General features: G+C 34.3%; 1 protein-coding gene across 1 annotated transcript; it reads left to right on the top strand.

Moving 5' to 3' along the window:
- Positions 1-204: 204 nt before the first annotated feature.
- Positions 205-947, top strand: LOC148780474 (peroxisome biogenesis protein 3-2-like). The gene is made up of 2 exons (XM_088847792.1): positions 205-397; positions 603-947. The coding sequence occupies exons 1-2, from the start codon at positions 218-220 to the stop codon at positions 837-839; spliced, it is 417 nt and encodes a 138-aa protein (XP_088703918.1). The 5' UTR covers positions 205-217; the 3' UTR covers positions 840-947.
- Positions 948-22,701: the final 21,754 nt, after the last annotated feature.

Raw genomic sequence — 22,701 nt, 5'->3', positions numbered from 1 at the left:
GCTAGTTTGTCTTTATAGGGTAGACCTTATGGTCTACACTGCATTTGCACCTTATAGTAATGTTTCACCAGCTTACGTGGAAACACCATTTCGTTGGCCTCTCTATCTCCCTCTCGACATGACAACTTAACAACCCCTCTCTCTTATCCTTATGATAATAAGACCCGTCTCTCTTTACTTTTATTCCAACGAGACTCTCTCTCTTACCTTCATTACAATGAAACTCTCTCTTTTGGCTGTTCCTTTTTTTGTTTCTCTCTCTCGTATGGATCAACAGTGGAGACATAGAAGAAAGGGTTTTGTCACAGTGGAGATTGTAGGAAGTGGGTATGCTTTGTATAGGCTTTATTTTGCTCATAAAGAGAGGCTTGCTGCTTTAGAGAGAGAGAGTGAGAGAATTTGAAGGCCAAAGTAAAGCAGATGAACACATCAAGGCCCAGTTGCAGCTCCATATCGAAAATATTCAAAGAATTTTTTATTCCGCAACTCTAGCTTATGTGCTGCATAATTTGAAGTCTTGCCTTTTTGAAGAGTTGGACTTTTCTAAATTGATGGGGAGATTGATGCATGGGAAGGGCCAAACCAATACTCGCACTGCTTAGGAAAAGCTTGAATTATGGGAAAGACTCAAAATTCTTGTTTTCACAAGAACAACATCAACATTTTGGGCAACGACCATGCTTAACTTATATATAAGAGTTCAAGTCAATATCTTTGGGAGACATCTCTATGGTTTTTACGGCCTGTGGTCTCGAGATTTCATTTCACAGGATAAAGCTGAACATCTTGACAGGCTTGGCCAACATAAATCTAATTTGGGGCTGGGTTGTTTCTATTAATGGTGTTTCAGTGGCTTGGGCCTCAGACTCAACCCTGGCCTGAACGGGGTGATTAGGCTGAGTTTATATCCGCTAAAGAAAGCTCTGAAAGTAAGTGACCTCATTGTCTTGAAAAATAACCCTTTTAATAAAATTGTGATATCTCTTTCAATCATCTTTATGTTATAAGTTTATGTGTAAGTGATCTCATTTTTCCATAAAAATCATTATTTAAAAAAACTGATATTTTTATAATATTCCGAGATATTTTTGCATTTAATTGTAATGTTTCTGGTACTGTAAATTTTATGTATTATGTATTTATTTCTGCATAAATTTTAGATACGGTAAGTAGCAAATGTTATACGCAATTGTTATGTGAGATTCTTATGTGTAATTGTTATGTGGAAGTGTTATGCGCATTTGTTTTGTACAAGTATTCTATGCAAGTGTTATGTGCAAGCTTTATGTGCAAGTAATATGTGTAAGTGTGTGTGCACTTATTATGTGCAAGTGATTGATAATCTCAAGGATATTTTGAAAACATGATATGATTGTTTTCTGATATCTACTACATCGATATGTGGCATGTAATTGACACATTAATGTCGTTTGAATTTATGTGCATGGTAATAAGATATGTGTGTATGATAACATGCTTTTGATAAGATATATTTCAATGGCAACATGCTTATGATAAGATATGTGTGCATGGCAACATGCTTTTGATAAGATATGTGTGCAGGGCAAAATGTTTCTGATAAGATATGTAAGCATGGAAACATGCCTCTGATGAGAAATTTGTGCTGGTAGGTGTGATTTTGTTTTCCTAACTCTATATGATAGGAATGAGAGTTAGGGCCCATTTGGCAGTGTAACACTCTCTTGCCAAAAGAGTACATGAGAGGGTCATGTTTTGCAAGTTCTCCGCCTATCAAAAGCTCTAAAGCGAGCTGGGGATTGTGTGTGTATGTGAGGCACTACGCAATAGATTTATTCGTTGGTGGTGCTTCTCCCTGCGGGATGGTAGAAGACCTTGGATCCAAGGATTAGTGCTTCTACTGTATGACTTATGTTACAGGACTTTTGTTCTTGTGAATGCCTACTGCACGACTTCTGTTGTTGTAAATGTGTACGACATGACTTCTGTTATTGTGAATGCTTATTGCAGGACTTCTGTTGTTGTGAATGCTTACTGCAGGACTTTTGTTGCTGTGAATGCTTACTGCGGGACTTCTATTATTGTGAATGCTTACTACAGGATTTCTGTTGTTGTGAATGCTTATGGCAGGACTTCTGTTATTGTGAATGCTTACAACGGGACTTCTGTTATTGTGAATGCTTACTGCAGAACTTTTGTTGTTGTGAATGCTTACTGCAGGACGTCTATTATTGTGAATACTTACTACAGAACTTTTGTTGTTGTGAATGCTTACTGTAGGACTTCTATTGTTATGAATGCTTACTGCAAGACTTATATTGTTGTGAAAGTTTATTGTAGGACTTTTGTTGTTGTGATTGCTTGTTTGATTCTATCTGATACTTAATTGCAATAAGGTTAGATTATTGTTAATCTTGATATGAATCGTGTTTCTAAGTGGACTCATCTGATACGTTAGTGAGATATGAGTGGACCCATCCAGGACGCTGGTGGGGTATATAAATGACCTATAGGAATGTCAGTAAGGTATTGTAACAATCTTAAACTTTCAAAAAACAAAAAACTCTTTATAGTATGATGATCCATATAGGCATTATGGGCCTTAGGGACCATCACTACTTGTATATCTTTTTACCCTTCACTTTTCTTATCTTTTGCCACGTCCACTTTAGTGGGCGTGTTGTAAACATTAGAGGTTTACTATTAATGCTACACCTCATGTATGAGGTGAAGGTGTTTTAAAGAAATTAAATAGGACGAAAGGTAAGACGTTGCCTAAAAACTCCTTTATCGCTCTTCCTCTTACAAACACAGTGAGCTCCTCTCTCTAGCCCAATTTTTATCGGAAGCTCCCTCTCAAATATTTTAGGTAAGTGACTTCATTATCTTGAAAAATAATCCGTTTTTTTTTAAAATGAAATAAAATAATTACTTCTGCTTATTATCATGAATTTTAAGCGCGATAAATTTTATGCACAAGCGACCTCATTATTTTGAAAAATAATCTTTTTAATAAAATTTGTGATATTTTATCTATGTTAGAAATTTTAAATGCTGTAAATTCTTAGAAATAAATTTATTTATTTATTTTTCTTGTCTATTGTTAGAAAATTTTAGATATTGTAAAATTATTAGAAATAAATGTGATATTTCTGCTTTTAGTAAAATTGTGAGATTTCTTTCTACTGTTTTTGAATATTTAGACGTTGTAAATTTCATGTGCAAATGACTGCCTTATTATTTTGAAAACTGATATTTTTGCAATTGATTATAGCATTATCTGTGAAATGTTTATTTGCGAATTGACATCCCATAAATTGTGATAATTCCATATTCTTGAATTTCTATAAGATTTTTTTTTATACATATTAGATTGGCAATTATGCTAGAATGTCTTTACGAACTGCTACCTTTCTAAATTTGAGCTCAAAATATTTGACTGGTTATTTTTGAAATGTTATTGAAAGTGACTGTTATTAATGGTTTCGGTGAAATTCATATCAATAATTTCAGTGATATGTTGAGTACGTGATATTGTTGCTTTCGAATTTTTAAAGAGATTTAGAAATACTTTAAGTATGCAAGTGAACTCATCCGATTCGCCGATGAGGTATAAGTGGACCTATCCGGTATGCCGGTAGGGATTACGTGGACTTATCTGGTACGCCGGTGAGGTATAAGTGGACTTGCAAGGATTAAGTGGACCTATCTGACACGCCGATCGGGATTAAGTGCACCCATCAGGATACTGATGGGGTATATAGGTGACCTACTTGGGAACCCAGTAGGGCAATTTGTGAAATCCTTTGAATTATGTACTGCCGTTAAAATGTTATATGCATTTCAATTATTCGGATTATACTTAATTATGCATTTTTTAAAGTGAAACTGTTAATGCATTTCTGTTAATAGATCTCCTTTTTGAAAATATGGATATCTTTCAACCATGATTATTTTTGGGATTATGATACTTACTGAGTAGCCAAACTCATCAAATTATGGTAAACATTTTTTCAAGATAACGGCGGTTCCATTTTGAGTGCTCATCAAGATCAACTTTGGAAGATATTGTAGTTGTGCTTAAACTTTCTTTTGTTACTTTGTAAGAATTCGTCATTGTAAATTTGTCCTAAAAAGAGATGTATATATGTTTCGACTGTCACATATCAAGAATATCAGTATTGTAAATTCTTGGGGCGTGACAATGATGGTATAAGAGTAATAGGTTTAAGATTCTTAGGAAATTTAAAAAGAACGTACTTAAAATCACATTTATTGTGTGTACAGACTGGGACGAAGTCAAGATCCAGAATAGCTGAAGCTAATATGGAAGGAATTCACAAAGCATTGGAAAATATGGTTGCTCTAATGCAACATCAGATGGAAAACAACAATCCACCCAGGCAGTCAGTTATGGGAAATGGTGGGAGTAATATCGAACAATTTAAGAAATTAAATCCACTTTTTTTTAAAGGTGCTGTAAACCCACTGGAAGCCGAGGGATGGATTATGCAATTGGAGAAAATATTCGAGGTAATAGAATGTTCTGATGATAGGAATATGGCTTTGGCAATTTTTATGTTAGAAGGTGAAGCACAACATTGGTGGCGAATGACAAAAAGAGTATTGGTCAAAGAAAATAAACCCTTGACTTGGAAAGTATTTATAGAGGCATTTAATGAAAAGTATTCCCAGATTTTATTCGAGACCAAAAAGAAATGGAATTTCTGGAATTAATCCAAGGAAACTGAACAGTAGCACAGTACGAGGCCAACTTTACTGAATTGGTCAGGTTTGCACCACATATGATTAACAATGAGGCAAGAAAGGTGAAAAAATTTGAAAGGGGTCTCAGACCAACTATTAAAAGCAGAATATCAGTCTTAAAATTGAGAACTTATGCTGAAATAGTGGATTGAGCCCAAATTGTGGAAAAAGATTTCAAATATTACCAAAAGATGAAAAATCTGAAAAGTCGGGTTAGACCCACACCATCTAATCGACAACAGTTTGAAAGGGCAAACAAGAAACCAAGGCCCGTGCTGCTTCAAAGTCCAATAGAACCACCAGATTAGAGAATGTCCTAGCTTCCAGATGCAACAACTTCTAAAGCAGGGAGAGATAGCTCAAAAGCTTCAGATGAAGGGAAGAGTATTTGCGATTAGACGCTCAGGCCTCAAAATCAGTGATCCAAGGTATTCTTATTATCTTCCAAAAAGTAGCTCATGTTTTGATTGATTCTGGATCATGTTTTGATTGATTCTGGATCTACTCATTCATTTGTGTCACCACACTTTGCATGCCACTTAAAGGTAGAACCAGGACAATTAGAATACATTTTAGAGGTAGCCACACTGATGGGAAATTCAATTGACACCAATATAGTGTACAAATCCTGTGTAATAAAGATAGAAGAAAATGAGCTATTAGTTGATTTAATACTCCTAGAAATTCAAGATTTTGATGTAATCTTAGGCATGGATTAGCTTTCTACATACCATGCAAGTATTGATTGTTACAAGAAAATAGTTACCTTTATTGAGGAATTTTGGTGGAACTTAACCAATCGTTTAGCACTTTGGACCATATTTTTGGTTTTTTACTTTGTTGGTTTCCCAATGTACTCTCATTAACACCATTTTTAATAAAGAGTGCTACCTCCAGCACCAATTTTGTACATGTACGTTTTTTCAGGGGTACCATTTCTTGTATAGAAGACTGCCTTCTCATTTACTGGATCATAAGCTAATTACTACTTTTCTCCATAAGGGTTCTTGTTGATGTGGAACTTCCCTCATGCCTCCCTTCTTGGAAATCACGAAGCACTTCATATTAAGATCACTATATCAAGATGTTGCTGTCGAAAATCATGAACTAATTCAAAATGAGCAACATTTTTCTCTTGTAATTTCTACTACTCTAGCAGCAGTAGATCAAGCATTATTTGATCTCACTTTGAGTCAAATCTTGATGCTAAATTTGTGTGGAATACTCAAATACATCTTACGAAACATTCACACAATGCTCATGGTGGCCAAAGGTAATATTCTTTGAGGCTTGGGAACTAATTCCAATGGATGTGGAGAAGAATTCTTTGAATCAATTTGTTCATGTATTATGGAGTCAAAATCTGGAGTACAAGAACAACAAATCGAACACATTTTCATGGTCTTTGTTGTTTTTTGTAACAACAACATATAAGTCATCATTAAGTTATTATTTTGAGACTAGCAGAGTCCACATGCTCTGCATGTGATTTGAATTGTTTTAAAATAAATTAGAAAGTTTCTAATGAGGGTGTGGTTTACCTAGGGTTTAAACCTTAAACAATCAAAGTAAGGTGCACCATCAAATTTTATCATAAGATGTAATTTTGGGGTAAAAAATTCATAGGATGTCTTGAGAATCTATTTTCATCTCTAATTGTAAAATTTTAGACTAAAAAAATGGTTCAAATCAAGTAGATCTATAACACAAAAAGCTCAAAAAATGGCAGCAGAAACAATAGTATCTGATTTAAACTAAGCCATAATGTTTTAGTTATTAAAATCAATCCAACTAATCCGAAATACATTACAGCAATTAACTTTGTAATTCAAGAATAAATTGTAACGAATAAAAACAAAATCAAATTGAAATAAGAATAACATTTCAGTCTTCAGATATAAACAATATCCTCTGAGCTAACTATTCCCTCGAAGGCGAAAAGAAGCAAAACTAAATAAAAGTTGTAGGCATTAGAACCACCTTAAAACTTATCCTCTGAGTTAACTGCTCCCTCAGAAGCTAAATTCAAAGAAGCAAAACTTTAATAAAAGTTGTAAGCATTAGAACCACCTTAAAACCAATCAAACACATCAAATGATTCACTCGCACCGATTTCGCATTTACTATGGATTCTTGTAAACCATTGGACAAAATGATTTCCAAAATAAGAGAAAACTAGATAGATATTGTTATTCACCAAAGTCTGAGTTGCAAGATCCTTTGAACTAATAAGAGAGAGCGTAGAGCATGTGTTCCCATTGCATAATTAAAACAACCTAGAGAGAGAGAGAGAAAGAGAGAGATGGCCCCATAGGAGAGAGACATAAACCTAGAGAGAGGTAGACTGAGAGAGAGGGGGAGAAGGATGTAAAGAGAGATACCTAAAGAGAGATAGAGAGACCGCGACATCAGGGATAGAGATATTGGGGGACTTATCTATATCTTCTTTGTCGTGGTCTTCTTCTTGGGGCCAATAGAAGCTTGCAGGGACTTGTGGGAGTAGTTTCAATGGATGTGAGGGTGGGGGAAAGAAGAGGGGTGCGAGGGAAAGGGAAAGGGAAAACGAGCAAAGAGAAAAAAAACAAAAGAGAGAAAGCTCTCACAAAGCTTTTTCTGGTACAAGTACTTTAATAATGCATTTCGACACAAGCTCTCACAACACTTCTTCTCTTTTTCCTCATAAAAAAGCTTTCATGGCATACAGAGAGAAGGGGAAAGATTAGGGATCTAGGTCTTGGAGAGGGCAACAGTTTTGAGTGAGCGGTTAAGATGCCTTGAAAAAGAGGGAACGTGGGAGAATATATTTGTGTTTCGAATTTGACTTTAAATTTGGAAATAACGCTCTAAATTTATTAGCAAAATAAAGATTTAGATATTGATCGTAACTGTTGGATTTAATTTAATCTAATGACTAAGATTAAACTAGCACATAGGTTGCATTAGATCACTTCCCAAATTTATTACTTCGTAATAACTCCACCCTTTTGTTTTGTATCAGACGGCACGACTTTCTAATCACCTCCCTCTTTATTTTCCTGTCTTTGTCCTTCTGAATGCGCTGGATAATTTTGTGTATCACATCTATAATCATTTCTGTCTCATCCTCTTTTAACCCAACATATATGATTTTTTTTATCACTTTTACAATCATTTCTCTCTTTTTATATTGCATTAAAATTAATAATAATATTGGTATTATTTATTTTTTTCATTTCATGATAGTGTAAATTTTTTAATATCTTTTTTATTCAATTTATGTTTGAATTTTGTACACTACAAAAAAGTAGAGTGAAAATGCAAAAAATAGAAAAAAAACATAAATAGAAGCAACTATAAATTTAATTTTCTATATTTATTGTTTTAACTTGTATTATAAAAAAAAATAGAGAAGGAATTATCTTTTATTTTCTTGCATTTAAAAAAAAAATATTAATTTAATTCCTTTTCTTTTTCGTTATCATAATATCATATCAATAATCTATATGATTAATATTTTTAATTAGTTAGTTTTCTATTTTTATTTTTTATTTTTAAATATAGTTTCTTAGCTGCTCTAAAATTATTTTTAATTATTAAATTTTAGTTATTTAATTAAATTTTAATCTTGAAATGAAATTTTTTGTAAAGACATATTTGATTATAGAAAAAGAAAGATTTTGATGGATCCATCTTCATATAATTATAGAGAGAAGATGGATATGTATTTCTGATAGAAACAATATAATAAACATAAAACTATGAACATATAAAATTAGAAATATTATATTATTTATTAACCTATAAAATATATAGAGAAGATGGATGTGTATTTTATTTTTCTTTATAGCAATATCATATTATTAACCTATAAAATTAGTATTTTAATTAACCATTTTCTTTTTCTTTTTTTTTATTTTCTAACTTCTCTAAAATTATTTTTAATTATATTAGTAAATATATTATGTGTTTATAATTAAATATAATTACGATAAATTAGGCATGCAAAACCATGTCACAAACTTTAAAATATGATTACATTTCTATTTATAACTTGTATTTACGGTTAGCTATCTCCAGAGAGAGAGAGAGAGAGAGAGAGAGAGAGAGAGAGAGAGAGAGAGAGAGAGAGAGAGAGAGAGAGAGAGAGAGAGAGAGAGAGAGAGAGAGAGAGAGAGAGAGAGAGAGAGAGAGAGAGATTTTTCATGGGAGAGAGCATATCAAGAGAGAAATAAAAATCTTAAAAAATAAGATTCATTCAGTAAGATTTAAATATGGAGTAAGAGTGTTGGGTATAGATAGAAAAATCTAAAAAGATGAAAGCATTAAATTTAGCAAAAGAAAGAGAGAGTTCATGAAAATAGGGAGAAACATCTTGTGAAGAGATAGTGTATTATGAAAGATATCCAAAATCTGAAAATATAGAAAGCAGTTAAATATACAAATATATAAATTAAATTACTAAAAAATAGAAACCACACAATAAGATAGAAAGAAATAATAGTAAATACATTTATACGTATAAGTACTGAAAAAATAGATGCGTATAAGTACTACAAAAATAGAGAAGAAATTATCTTTTTCTTTTTTGCATTGATAAGAACTAACTTTTCTTTCTCTTTTTTTCATAGCAAGATTATATTATCAATCTATATAATTATAATTTTACAGTTAATTATTTTTTATTTTCAATTACATTATTTTGTAACCAACTATTAAATTACTTTTAATCATATTAGTAAATATATTATGTACCTATAAGTAAATAACTAAATATTGTTCTAAAAATTAGAAAAAAAGAAGAAGAAGAGGGAAGATACCTAAAAGAAGCTTCACTTACTAGTCATAAACAAAGATCATGATAATGATAATGATATTGATCATTATGGTGACCTCGATAATGATAGTGATAGTAAAGAAGTAAAATACGTCCCATGCTATATGATAAGAGCTTGCACTAAACCTAAATGAGCCATCGTGTAACAATACCACCATGGATAGACTCCCCTATATGTATTTGCAATTGTATTGTACTGTTGAACAATCTGATTAAATCCATGGAAAGTGAAGTTGATCATAAAAATATACTTAGAAAATATATATTCGCTCACGTCATACAGTTAGGTATGATGCACAAATCAATGAAAAATCATGAATTAATATATTTAATAATTGAAAAATAGAAAAAATAAAATTTAAAAGTCAAAACTTTATACCTGGGCTTCCACTTCTCTACAATTCTGTGAAGACCTGCAATAATAAAGAATACAGCAACGAATATGTTAGAGAAACAAACGAATGTAACTATAGAGAGAGAGAGAGAGAGAGAGAGAGAGGAGGGGGAGAGAGAGAGAGAGGGAGAGTTCTATCACTTTCACGGAATGGGTTGGATGTAGAAGGAGGAACAAAGCTATTTTAAAAGTATGAAGTAGATAATCAAAATAGATCAACGAAATCAAAGATCTCTTATTTTGAAAAAAAGTTTATATCTTCCCTATCCAAAAATCTATCTCATTAAAATAAATAGAAAGAGAGATCACATAATTCTTAGAATGGGCAATCTCTTAAAATAAACAAGAAAAAGAGAATCACCTTATTAATAGAATGGACCTCTTTCCTATCCAGTAATCTATAGCCTCTTGAAAGAAATAGAATGAGATAATCAAGAAAATTGAGAGGATAAGGTACATTGGGAGTTCCAAATAAAGACATTAAGAGTCTGTTTGATAGTAACCTAATATCCAAATATTTTAGTATAATATAGAATATACTATTATTCTAATTATATCATTTTATATGTCATATTTGATAGATTCAAACTATATCTTTTAATATTCAGATAACCCCAAAATATCTGAATCTTTAATAATTCAACTTGTAGTTGAATTTTGAAGATTTCATTTCTCTTTTTTTAGAATTCTATTTCTCTTTTCTTTTTTTTTCCTTTTTTTTTTTTTTTTTTTTGTGTATCTCACCCTCTCTTGTCCACTTGTCTTTCTATCAGTGGAGACCCTACCTCTCTCTCACTCTCTCTATGCATATGAAAAACGACGACTGATAGGCCACATCTGCGGTCTCTAATGCCGGATCATTTAGAGATCGTGCTCTTCTCTCTCCCCCAGACACTTATTTTGAATGCCTTAACTTTTTGACTCTCGGAGCTCGATATCCTTCAATGGAATTTTCTTGACTACGTCTTTCCCCAGGAGCATTACTGCTTCTTCCTCTATCAAACTATCTTTGTCAGGGTGGTTTAACTGGGGCTTGCTTTACTTCTCGGATTCAATGGCTCAATTATAAATGACCACTTTGAGCACCATCCCCATTATATTCTTCAGGGTGAGGACAGAGTAAACAAAAACCCACCCATGTCACCCAACACTTTAATTGAAATAGCCGAGAAGCGTCCAATGCGTAGGTGCTGACGTGGCTAGAGTGCACGATAGTATGATCAAGAAAGTTGCCCCTCGAAACTGTTCTTCTCACTCATGTACCCCAACCCCAAAAATTCCCCATTGCTTAAGACGTTCATGATTTTAAGATCCCAACAAAAAGAATCCATTTTTTTTTAAAGATATAGATAAATTCAATTTTCTTTCTTACGTTGCAATCTTTTAGGGTTTGTTATTGCCGAAAATGACTCGATCAGGGAAAAATAAATGTAGACAGAAACACACATCAGGATAATATAAAATTCATATGAATAAAAAGAAAGGCAATGCCTTTATTTATAATTTTAAAATTCGAATATTCGAATTCTATTTTGCCAAACACACCCTAATAGCATGAAATAGAGAGTCGGGCAATTCCAGGAAATATAATGATAGAGTAGGGAAAAACTAAAAATTAGTAGAATAAATTGGAAAAGAATACGACATTTGTCAAAAAAGGAAAGACTTATTCTCACTTAAAATAAATAGTTAAATAGATATGTTAGCCCTTTCAACCCACTTTCCATTATTTGTGTGCATGTGTGTGTGTGCATCAGCCTCAGCCATTGGATGGGCCCTCTCTCTCAGCCCGTACTTCTCATAATTGAGACATAACGGTTGAGACAGACAAAGAGAGTCAGGAGATTGAATTTAGGTTGACAGGGTTAACCTATTAGGTTAAAGAAGGGAAAAGATAATATTTATAGAATGAAATCCTCTTTGATCCATGCTTTAAACTATAATATATGAGAAGATGGAACTGGAGGGCCATATGTTCTTCTCATAAATTATAATTTGATGGACCCCAAATTCTCTGTGAATTTTTCATTGTTTAGTTTAAAGCACGAGTTAGGGAGGATTTCATCTCAAGATTCTCCTAGATTTTTTGTAAACAGTTTAGTACCCAATATGGGGAACATTAAACTTGAAATCACACAAAATCCCAGCCCAAAACAACCCAAAACGTTCATTCATAGGGGCTATTTTGTGCAACTAGGAATCTATATTCTCTGCACAGAACAAATAAGAGAGCTTAGTGGTACCCCAGGAGTCTGCAACACAATTGCATCTCATGGAGCATATAATTTTGTGACACAAAATGTTCTAGAGTTATGTTCTAAGCTAGTCTAGATGCCAGTGATATGTTGTGCATCGCTAGTGGTTGTCTAGCTATCGACGTACATCATGTTGCCAACCAGTCCTCACCTCGAAAATCTCAACAGGCTCGGATACCCCTAGTCTTTCCCTATTTTGCTTTTCAGCCTTTTTGTTTTGTTGTTTGAGTTCAGGAAATAGTGAAATGAGATTAAACCACGTAACATCCAGGTATTCTTTTCTCATTATTTCTCTCTTCCTTTTAGTTTTTTTGCTTGTTGCAGATTGTGTTTTCTCTCACACTTTATTTACCAAAAATCAACCTTTGGATTTTAAAGCTTCCATGCAGAAAAACGATTTGAGGGTTTTATAGCCAATTTCCCCATGGGATTATTGGATAGATTTTTTAATTACTAGCTTGGGAAGTGAAATAGGTTTGCTAAGAGGAAAAAAAAATAAAAAAGGTTTGCTAAGAGGAGGTGAGAGCACCTAATTTATTAAGTGTATTTGTGCAATATGTTTAGATGTACTTGTACGCTTATAATTCACTGTATCAATAAAATTAGTCTTGATAAAGAAATGTATTTGTTTGAAAGTGTCCATTAGACAGTTACCTAAATAAACTTTAAGCAATTATGTATATAAGTTTATCTATTTGAAAGTTGTTTTTGCTTTATTCAAAGGAATCATTAAATACTACATATTTTTGGCCCAAAAGCTAAAAGTGGTTGGCAAAGCATAAAAGGATAAATAATTAATACTATTATACAATTACATATAAAACAACTAACAAAATAATATGATTTTTCACTTAAAATAATCCATGGCAGGTAAAATTAATTTTTTCTTTTAGCACACAATGTGTTGTCCCCTCATGCCATATGGATAGAGACAGATAGAGTGGTGGTAGCTGTGACAAACGAGAGCATTATGCGAGAGAGAGCCTTGGTATGCTTCACAATGTTTAAAAACCGATAATCTAGATCGAGAATTGTTGTTCTCGATCAGAAATTGGCTTGATTCCTACATCTCACTTGATACCATGAGGAACTAGAAGAGTCTATTAGGGAGTCGAGTAATTTATACGAGCTGGATCGCCCGGTTTTCACACAATCTATCTGTTTATATTGTTCTTTTCTATTTTTTAAAACCTTTCATAAACTAATTTTTTTATAAAAAATCTAAATTATTCATTGATCTAAATGGGTGATTCTTTGATCTAGATCGATTCATCGGATGGCCAACTGATCCGGTTTTTTAAACAATTGCAAGTTTGCGACTTTAGGCTAGAGAGAGGCTTGTACCATTTCATTAGAAAATAAGATTAAATATCCATACTACTTTATTGAACCATAGTTAAAGTGTGGACACGTGCTGGAAGAATAACATGGCACCCTATCCTCATCGAGAATGAAGGGAAGTGTCATTTAATAGGAAGGAGTTTAGGTCATTGTTTAGGATAAATAGATTCTATTTATTTAGGAGTGGATTGAGTTTTGTGGAATTAACCTCTCTACAAATCTAGTGTAAAGCCTTGAGTAGGAGAAATTTCTGGGAAGTTATTAGAGCGAACAATGTGAGATTGATTTTAGTAGCTATATGTCTCCTAATATGTGCGAGAAAACGCCTACATCACTATGTACAACGTGATAATAAATATATACATATTCTTTATTAATATGTTGTAGATAATAAAAATAATGGAGAGAGAGAGATTTTAGCAAGATATTCTTTCTTGTTATGAGAGAGAACGATTTACATAAGAAGAAATTAAAAATAGTAAACAATATTATAAAAGATTCTCATGACTAAGAGAGAGAGATGCTTCCTGAGGGAAAGGCAGATTGTATCCTTCATAGTGCAATTGGGATATGTTCCTATTGAAGCATGTTAATCCAGACATCTATTGCACTTGGGTTTTGGAAACATTAAAGCAAAGTACGAGTGCTTGGTTGATGACCTCGTTAATGCAGCTAAGGGAAAGATAACAAGTTTATTATATTTAGGGAAACATATTTTTGTTGTTCTCTTATTCTCTTTCTTTTTTTTGTGTGTCTTTCTTGTAATGCTATATTAAATAATGTTGGCTCCATTACTCGACAACTTTACAATCAAATTTGAAAGAATTATCGACGCTAATAGTTGATGATTGGCCCTGAGAGCAATAAATCGAAATAATTTCTTGCTGGTTAGAGCCCTTTTTTTTCCCTTTTTTTTTTTTTTTTTTTTTTTTTTTTTGCATATGTATGAACTTTTTGGAGTGAAAAGAATTATGATTTTCTATGTTGATGGGATCTATGATTTGAGCACTCATATTGCATGAACATACAACAACATATTTTTATTTCTCATAATCTTCTTCTTCATGTATTACGAGCTTATTTCCTATGTAATGCACACATTGTTTAACAAACTAATACTGTGGCGAAAAAAGTCAGAGAGAGAGCGAGCGGGAGGGAGATAACTAATGTTATGTGAAACACTGCGCCTTAGGAGAATAGAAATGTTAATAACGTTTCGAGAAGATGTGCAACATGATAATGCAAAGGAAACAATGACTATGAAATTGAAAATTTCCGTCTACTCCACCTGCTTAGATTGGCAAAGGTCCAAGAGATGAGAACAAATTATTTGCAAGGCTCGCCTTTGTTTTATCATGTGCCACCAAGTCTACCTTTGTTCTCATCTTTCTTAATTGAAACATGGAAACTATAGTTAAGGAATAAACACTTTTCACAAGAAACCCTAGTTTAGAACAACATATAAAAATATGTTTCATGTTGTCCTATTATTTTATTGTTTAATATTATCTTTAAATATTGTTTATTTATAATTTTTTGCATTTTAATATTTATAATTATTGTCTTAATTTTTTCACATCCAAACTTTATAATCATAAAAGTTTCAAGCAGGTTTTCTTCAACAAAGCTATTCATTTTTAAAGATAAGTTATCCTATTTTCCTTTTATTTAAATTTCAAATTTTATTATTTCCTTACTATGTTAATAATAAATTAGCTATCATGAATTCATTATGAGGATATTTTAAAATGATTGATTGATATCTCATTATTTTCAATAATGAATGTGCTCCATCTATATTTGTTTGTTGATTTTTAAAGTAATGAATTGTATTTTCTAAATTTAACAATAATTTAAGAGTATTATTTTTGTGCTGAGATTTATTTTTAAAATTTATATGCTTCTGTAACAAGGTTAGTGATGAATTTGCTCTCATGAACTTATTACGAGGATACTTCTTTTTTAATAATTGACCTATATCTCATGATTTTCAATAATGAATGTGCTTCATCCATTTTTATTCTCTTATATTTATAATAATCTATAAAATTTTTTAGGGGTTTTTAAGAAAAAAATTGTGGAGATGGTTTTTTAATATAACAATCCCTTTGAATCTTAATTTTTTACTTTAGCTTTCCTCCACGTACGATGTGTTAGAGGACAAAATTACGAATTTGCTCTAACTCTTTTTTTTTCTTTTTTTAATGGAACTCTCTCCCTCTATTAGGCTTTTTCTCCATCCAAGCGACATGAACAAAACCACCTCGCGAACAAATGGAATACATGAACTTCTTAAGAGAAAGGCACGATTGGACTCAGGATTTTGATAAGAGTAGAAAATAAAATCCTTTTTTAGAAACAACAGTAATGATCCTATGAGACCTCCCACATTCATGTGCGTAGGGGTCCAAAGGATCACTTTTAAATTTGGTACATATCACTAGAAAAGTCAAGTCCTACACCCATATAATAATTTTTCTAGAGAACTGTGCCAAATTTAATGGTAATCCTTTGGGGCCTATACACATAGGTGTAGAAGGGTTTCATAGGATCATTACTCTAGAAACAATACACAAAGAGAAAGGGTAGAGAGAGAAATTCAACCCTCAGAGGGCGTGTTTGATAAGTGGAAGTTAAGGACAAGAAGAAGGAACTTACCTAATACTAGATGTTTATGGTTTGATAAAAAAAATGTAAGTTAGAGTAAGAACTTACTAGTACTGTAGATGTAAGCCAATTTAGGCTGAAAAGATTCCGTATAAATTCACATAACTGAAAAAAAGAAAAAAGAAAAGAGAAAAAAATCATGCCCCATCGAAAAGGAAGTTAGCCCCGATAAAAAAAAGCTTGGGAAAATTACAAAAAACATCCTAAAATGGACTATCTATGCAACTTACGCCCACCCCAATTTTTTCCCCAAAACAACCACTCCTCGCAAAAAACCCCCCAAGGTAAAACGTTGTCATTTTTTAAACGGAAATGTCCTTCCCGTACAAACCAAATCAATTCGCGGGTACAAAGTAGCGTATTGCCGGAGCGTGTCTTTGCACTACCAGAGTGTGATTTCATAATGCCGGAGCGCTGTGGCTCAGACCTGCATTGCTGGACCTCACATTCAGAATATCGAAGCACTTGTTTATACTGCTAGAGTGTGGTCCTCCATTGCCGGAGCGCTGTGGCTCCAGAAACTTTATTGCTTGAGCGGAATGTCAGAGCGCGGCTTTGCACTACCAGAGCGAGTTCTCATAATGCCGGAGTACTGCTTTGCCAGAGCGCACATTTAGAATGCTGGAGCGCATGTTTGTACTACCGGAGCGCGTGTGAAAATAGGAAAGAGAAGACCATGAAAAAACAAACAAGGGTAGTTTAGTCTTCTTTCATGCTACTTTTGGGTTGGGGGTTTATTTGCGAGGAAAGGTTGTTTAGGGAAAAGAAGTGAGAAAAAAGATTGGGGTGGGGGGTAAGTTGCATAAATAGTCCATTATAGGGTGTTTTTTGTAATTTTCCCAAACAGCTTCTCACACGCCCAAAAGCGCAAGAGCCTCCACACCTCTTCTTCCTTCTCACCAGCCTCCCAACATCTGTCTTCGTAGAGCCTCCTCGCCTCTTCATCCTTCTTCTCCTGCTTCATCAAGTACCCTCTCCTCTCTCTCTGTCTCTCCATTTCTGCAAAACGCACACATATTCTCTCCCTCTCTCTCTCTCTCTCTCCATTTCTACAACAATATTACTGGTTTTTTTTCTTCCAAAAATATCTTTTTCTCTTTCAAACCCCTCTCTCTCAGATCCACCAAACCAATCTATTTGTTTATTAACCTAGCCTGTTATGTCCCTCTATCTGTATTTATCTCTCTATCTCTCTCTCCATCTAGCTTTGTAGCCCTAAATATCTTTTTCTCTATCTCTACTAAAAATGTTATCCCGTTGTCTCTCTCTAATGTTTTTTTTGCTTCTTCCATAACTATCTTTCTCTCTCTTTCAGACCCCTCTCTCTTAGATCCACAAATCGATATCTTTTTTGAGGAGATGTGAGAGATGTCATTATTGTTTTTAGATTGTTAGCTTTATATTATGTCACGACCCCGCCTCCTGACCCCTACCGTTCCCGACCATAGGGTGACGGAGTGCGGGATCACAACCGGAGATCACGTACGTCACTCAGGTAGGAGTGGCATCAACACGTGTTATAATTGCTGAATCAAAGCAAACGATTAACTAAAATAAACACATAAACACATGGCCACAAACCGAGCAAAATAGAAACCATTTATACAGATCCAGGCGTCAAAAATTCTTTTACAAAGGTTCAAGGCGACACTAGCCCAACAACAAAATACAATACATCAAAATAACATTGTGGTAACACCACCAGACACCTACAATCACAGGCTTCCTAAACAGAACTCGAGCTTCCAAAAGTCTGATACCACGTCCAGCTGTCCACGTACAAGCTATCGGTTGTTACTCTACATGGAAGGGAAAAGAGAGGCATGAGCTAAAAGACTAGTAAGTAAATAATACCCTGCAATCCTGGTTACAGGCTTATAAATAATGATAGGGCCCACAATTCATCAGACATCGTATTGGCAATCAGAAAGTAAAGTCATACCTTTGAATATGTACATTAGCAGCATAAAATGAGTATTGTTCAGAAGTCAGAGCATCTAATATTTCCCGAAATGGCAGTTACATTGATGCATATCACAATCGCATTCAGACAATCATACAGATACTTAATTCAAATAGACAGTCAGAATCAGAAACAAAAATAGAAACAGGAACAGAATCATTAACTCCTGAAGTAGAAGTTACATCTATCAGGCTAAGCCAATCCTGCAACTTGAAACTTCTACCTTCATTCGGGAGGGAAGACAATGACAAATGGAGGTCTCATTTCATAGTGTCCTCAATCACGCACCCAATCCCTAGCACGCTTTGGGGTTTTGATAGGCTGAGGCCTTCCAAGACACGACCCTCCTTGCACCTTCAGGCGAGAGGGCGTTACACTACGCGTAGTGCCCATAACAATTTGGGGGACGCGACCTACCCTGTTATTTACAGTTATCTCACGACTCCACTCCTATCATTGGATTCGGGGCAGAATCAGAACTTGCCGATAAAACAAAATATCCACTACCAATGGATGACCCATTGCGTAGTGGCCAGAAATCACAGATAATAGAGTTCATATAACAGAAACAGAATATCCACTACCAATAGAAGACCCATTGCGTAGTCGCCAGAAATCACATATAACAAAGTTCATATAACAGAAATAGAATATCTACTACCAATGGAGGACCCATTGCGTAGTGGCCAAAAATCACATATAACAGAGTTCATATAACAGAAACAGAATATCCACTACCAATGGAGGACCCATTGCGTAGTGGCTAGAAATCACATATAACAGAGTTCCATGTATAAGCATGCATAGCTTTCATTCATTCATACTTTACTCTTTTCAAAAGGACAAGAGCATTCAACATTTGTAGGATCATAAGCATGCTACTTAAATCACCTTGCAAAAGGGATTAAGCTGTGTTCTGAAAGAGATAGTGATGTATGACGTGCATAATTCATGTGCAACTTAAAATTCAATGTTGCCCTTATCAATCATGGGCATATATAAGATGAGGCATGGCATCCAAATGATGAAGGGAGATTCAACTAAATTCTGAATCCAATTTGCTAACTGAACGATACTTGATCAATTGAAGGTTAAGTATATCGTTCCGAACCTTGCTGAATTCAGCCAATAGGGACATATGTTCACAATTTAGATCCTAGCTTTCCACCTAGCAAGAATTTCGAAACAATTTAAACATGCAACTTTTTGTAAACAATCAAAGCTTTCAAATGGCTGTAGTTACGGAGCGATCGAGCTCCATTTGGTCGGCCAAAATCCATGGCAACAGAGACCAAAGTTCTGAGTTTCTATAAGGTCTGTCAACCTTGGCATATGAGCACAACATGAAACATATCTTCCAAACTAGCAAAACTCACAACTAGACATAAACACCAAACTCAAAGTAGACTCAAAGATATTTCAATTGGTGATGATTTGAGGCCAAAAGGGTATTATTTGCTTTAGTTAAAAACTCATTACAAGAACATGTAAAATCCCTAGAAAATCACTGTCCAGCCATGATATCTTTTCCAAAATCATCTCCTAACTCTTAATCAATGCAAGATAACTACATGAAACCAATTCCAGCTTAAACTAGACTCAAAAGAGCATTACCTCGGGAAATTTCAGGGCCATAAAAAAGATTTCAGTGCTCATTTCCAACAGGCAAAAGAAAACAAAATTTCTAAAAAAATAGAGCACAATGACATTCATGCTATCCTATTTGTTGTACACAGTTTTATACTATATCATGCCCAATTTCATGCTTAAATTCAACCATCATTCATGCCTAAATCATAATTTATACATGATTGGATTCATACTTCATTCATATATGATTCATACATCATTCATGCTTTAATTCATGCTTCAATTCATACTTATGGGTCTATAGGGTACCGACCTACTTACCTCTTTGAGTCTCCAAAGATGATCCCAAACTCCTTCCACAGTCCCCTCCACCAAGCTTTCTCAAACTCTCCAACAATGGCACATAGGGCTAAGCTTGAGCTTCAAAACGTGAGGTGTAGAGAGAGAAAGAGTAGTTTTATACTCCAAAGATGGGGAGGTGGCTTTATATGCTAGCTAAGTGGCCATTGCATGGAAGTAAGGTTGACATTTGGCACACAAAGCAGCATGTAGCCAACAGGTGGCCGATTTGCTTCATGCACGACCTTCTCTTCTTCTACTTCGTCGCGCGCTTTCTTCCTCTATCGTCGTGCGCACGCTCTCTCTTCATCTTCCTATCGTTGCACGCTTCCTTCCTTCCCTCCTATTGACATGCGCTCCGTTCTCCCATCACTACACGCTTCCTTCCTTCTCTCCTATCACCACGCGCTCTCTTCCTTCTCTCCTTATCGCCGCTTGATCTCTTTTCCCATCGCCACGCTCTCTCTTCTCACATCGCCGCACGCTCTCTTCTCTCATCGCCGCGAGCTCTCTTCCTTCTCCTCTTATCGCCGCGTGCTCTCTTCTCCCATTGCCGCACGCTCTCTTCCTTCTCTCCTTATCACCATGCGATTTCTCCCTCTATCGCCACACACTCTCTTCCTTTATCGCCACGCGCTCTCTTCCTTCTCTCCTTATCACCGCGTGCCTTCGTCCTCGATCGTCGTGCGCTTCCGTCCTTCTCTCATATCGTCGCGCACTATTTTCTCCCATCGTCGTGCACTATTTTCTCTCATATCGTCCTCGATCGTCGTGCGCTTCCGTCCTTCTCTCATATCGCGCGCTCTCTTCCTTCTCTCCTTATCGCTGCGCGCTCTCTTCTGCTATCACACCCCAAAAATTTACAATACTGATATTCCTGAGATGTGACAGTCAAAACAAAGCAATTTTAGATATCTACCATGCATTGAATCAAAATCAAAACCCCCTTTTATTTTTTTTTATTTTTTTGAAATTTTAGGATTATTATATAAACTCTGTTCATAACTAATATTAACATAAAGGTCTAAACATATATACATCTCTTGATATGACAAATTTACAATGGGGAATTCTTACAAAGTAACAAAAGAAAGTTTAAGCACAACTACAATATTTTCCAAAGTTGATCCTGACGAGCACTCAAAATGAAACCGCAGTTATCCTGGAAAAAAATGTTTACCATAGTTTGATGAGTTTGGCTACTGAGTAAGTAATCATCATAATCCTAAAAATAATCATGGTTGAAAGATATCAATATTTTCAAAAAGGAGATCTATTAACAGAAATGCATCAACGGTTTCACTTTAAAAAATGCATAGTTAAGTATAATTCGAATAAATGAAATACGTATAACATTTTAATGGTAGTGCATAATTCAAAGGATTTCACAAAATACCCTACTGGCGTCCCAAGAAGGTCACCCATATACTCCATCAACATCTTGATGGGTCCACTTAATCCTTATTGGCGTACCAGATAGGTCCACTTAATCCCTGCAGGTCCACCTATACCTCACTGGTGTATCGAATGAGTCCACTTAATCCCTACCGGCGTACCGGATATGTCCACTTATACCTCACCGGCGAATCGGATGAGTCCACTTGCAAACTTAAAATATTTCTAAATCACTTTAAACATTCGAAAGCAACAATATCATGTACTCAACATATCACTGCAATTATTAATATGAATTTCACTGAAACAATTAATAACAGTCACTTTCAATAACATTTCAAAACTACCCAGTCAAATATTTTGGGCTCAAATTCAGAAAGGTAGCAGTTCGTAAAGGCATTCTAGCATAATTGCCAATCTAGTATGTATAGAAAAACTTTTATAGAAATCTAAGAATACTGAATTATCACAATTTATGGGATGTCAATTCGTAAATAAACATTTCAAGGACAATGTTATAATCAAATGCAAAAATATCAATTTCAAATAATAAGACAGTCATTTGCAAAAAGAAGAAGAAATTGAAAGAAATCTTACAATTTTACTAAAAGAAGAAATATCACATTTATTTCTAATAATTTTACTGTATCTAAAATTCTCTAACAATAGACAAGAAAAATAAATTTATTTCTAAGAATTTACAATATTTAAAATTTCTAACAAAGATAAAATATCACAATTTTATTAAAAAGATTATTTTTTGAGACAACGAGGTCACTTATAGTTGCTCATCAGATTTGATTCATCGGAACCATATATAGGTCTAAGAGATTCAAGGTTTAGACTCCCTAAGCTTTACTTTGTACGATTACTGCTCTTGCCTTTTTATTTTCTTTGGAGGAACTAACCCTTGTCGGATGGTCAAGTCCCTTGAAATTGCCGACTACGTGGCAGAAGTAAAAATTATATAAGCAAAGGAAGACCTCATTACTAGGCTATTAAAAAGGGATGGTTGGAGAAGGACTACTCCAAGAGAAACATCAAAGCGTGCTTTCCTATTATCCTCAAAACTCATACGTATTTAAGGAATATGAGGGAACATTTTTTTTTTTTTTTTTTGAAAATTTAGGATTATTACATTCTTCCCCCCTTTAAAGAAATTTAGTCCTCTAAATTTGTGTATCTGATTACTGAAAAA

This window comes from Amborella trichopoda, chromosome 9 (assembly GCF_054954075.1).
Source record: "Amborella trichopoda isolate Santa Cruz 75 chromosome 9, AtrichopodaSantaCruz75HAP2 v2.0, whole genome shotgun sequence".
NCBI lineage: Eukaryota > Viridiplantae > Streptophyta > Magnoliopsida > Amborellales > Amborellaceae > Amborella > Amborella trichopoda.
Note: the sequence above shows the minus strand (reverse complement) of the source record. Positions and strands in the feature narration are given on the sequence as shown.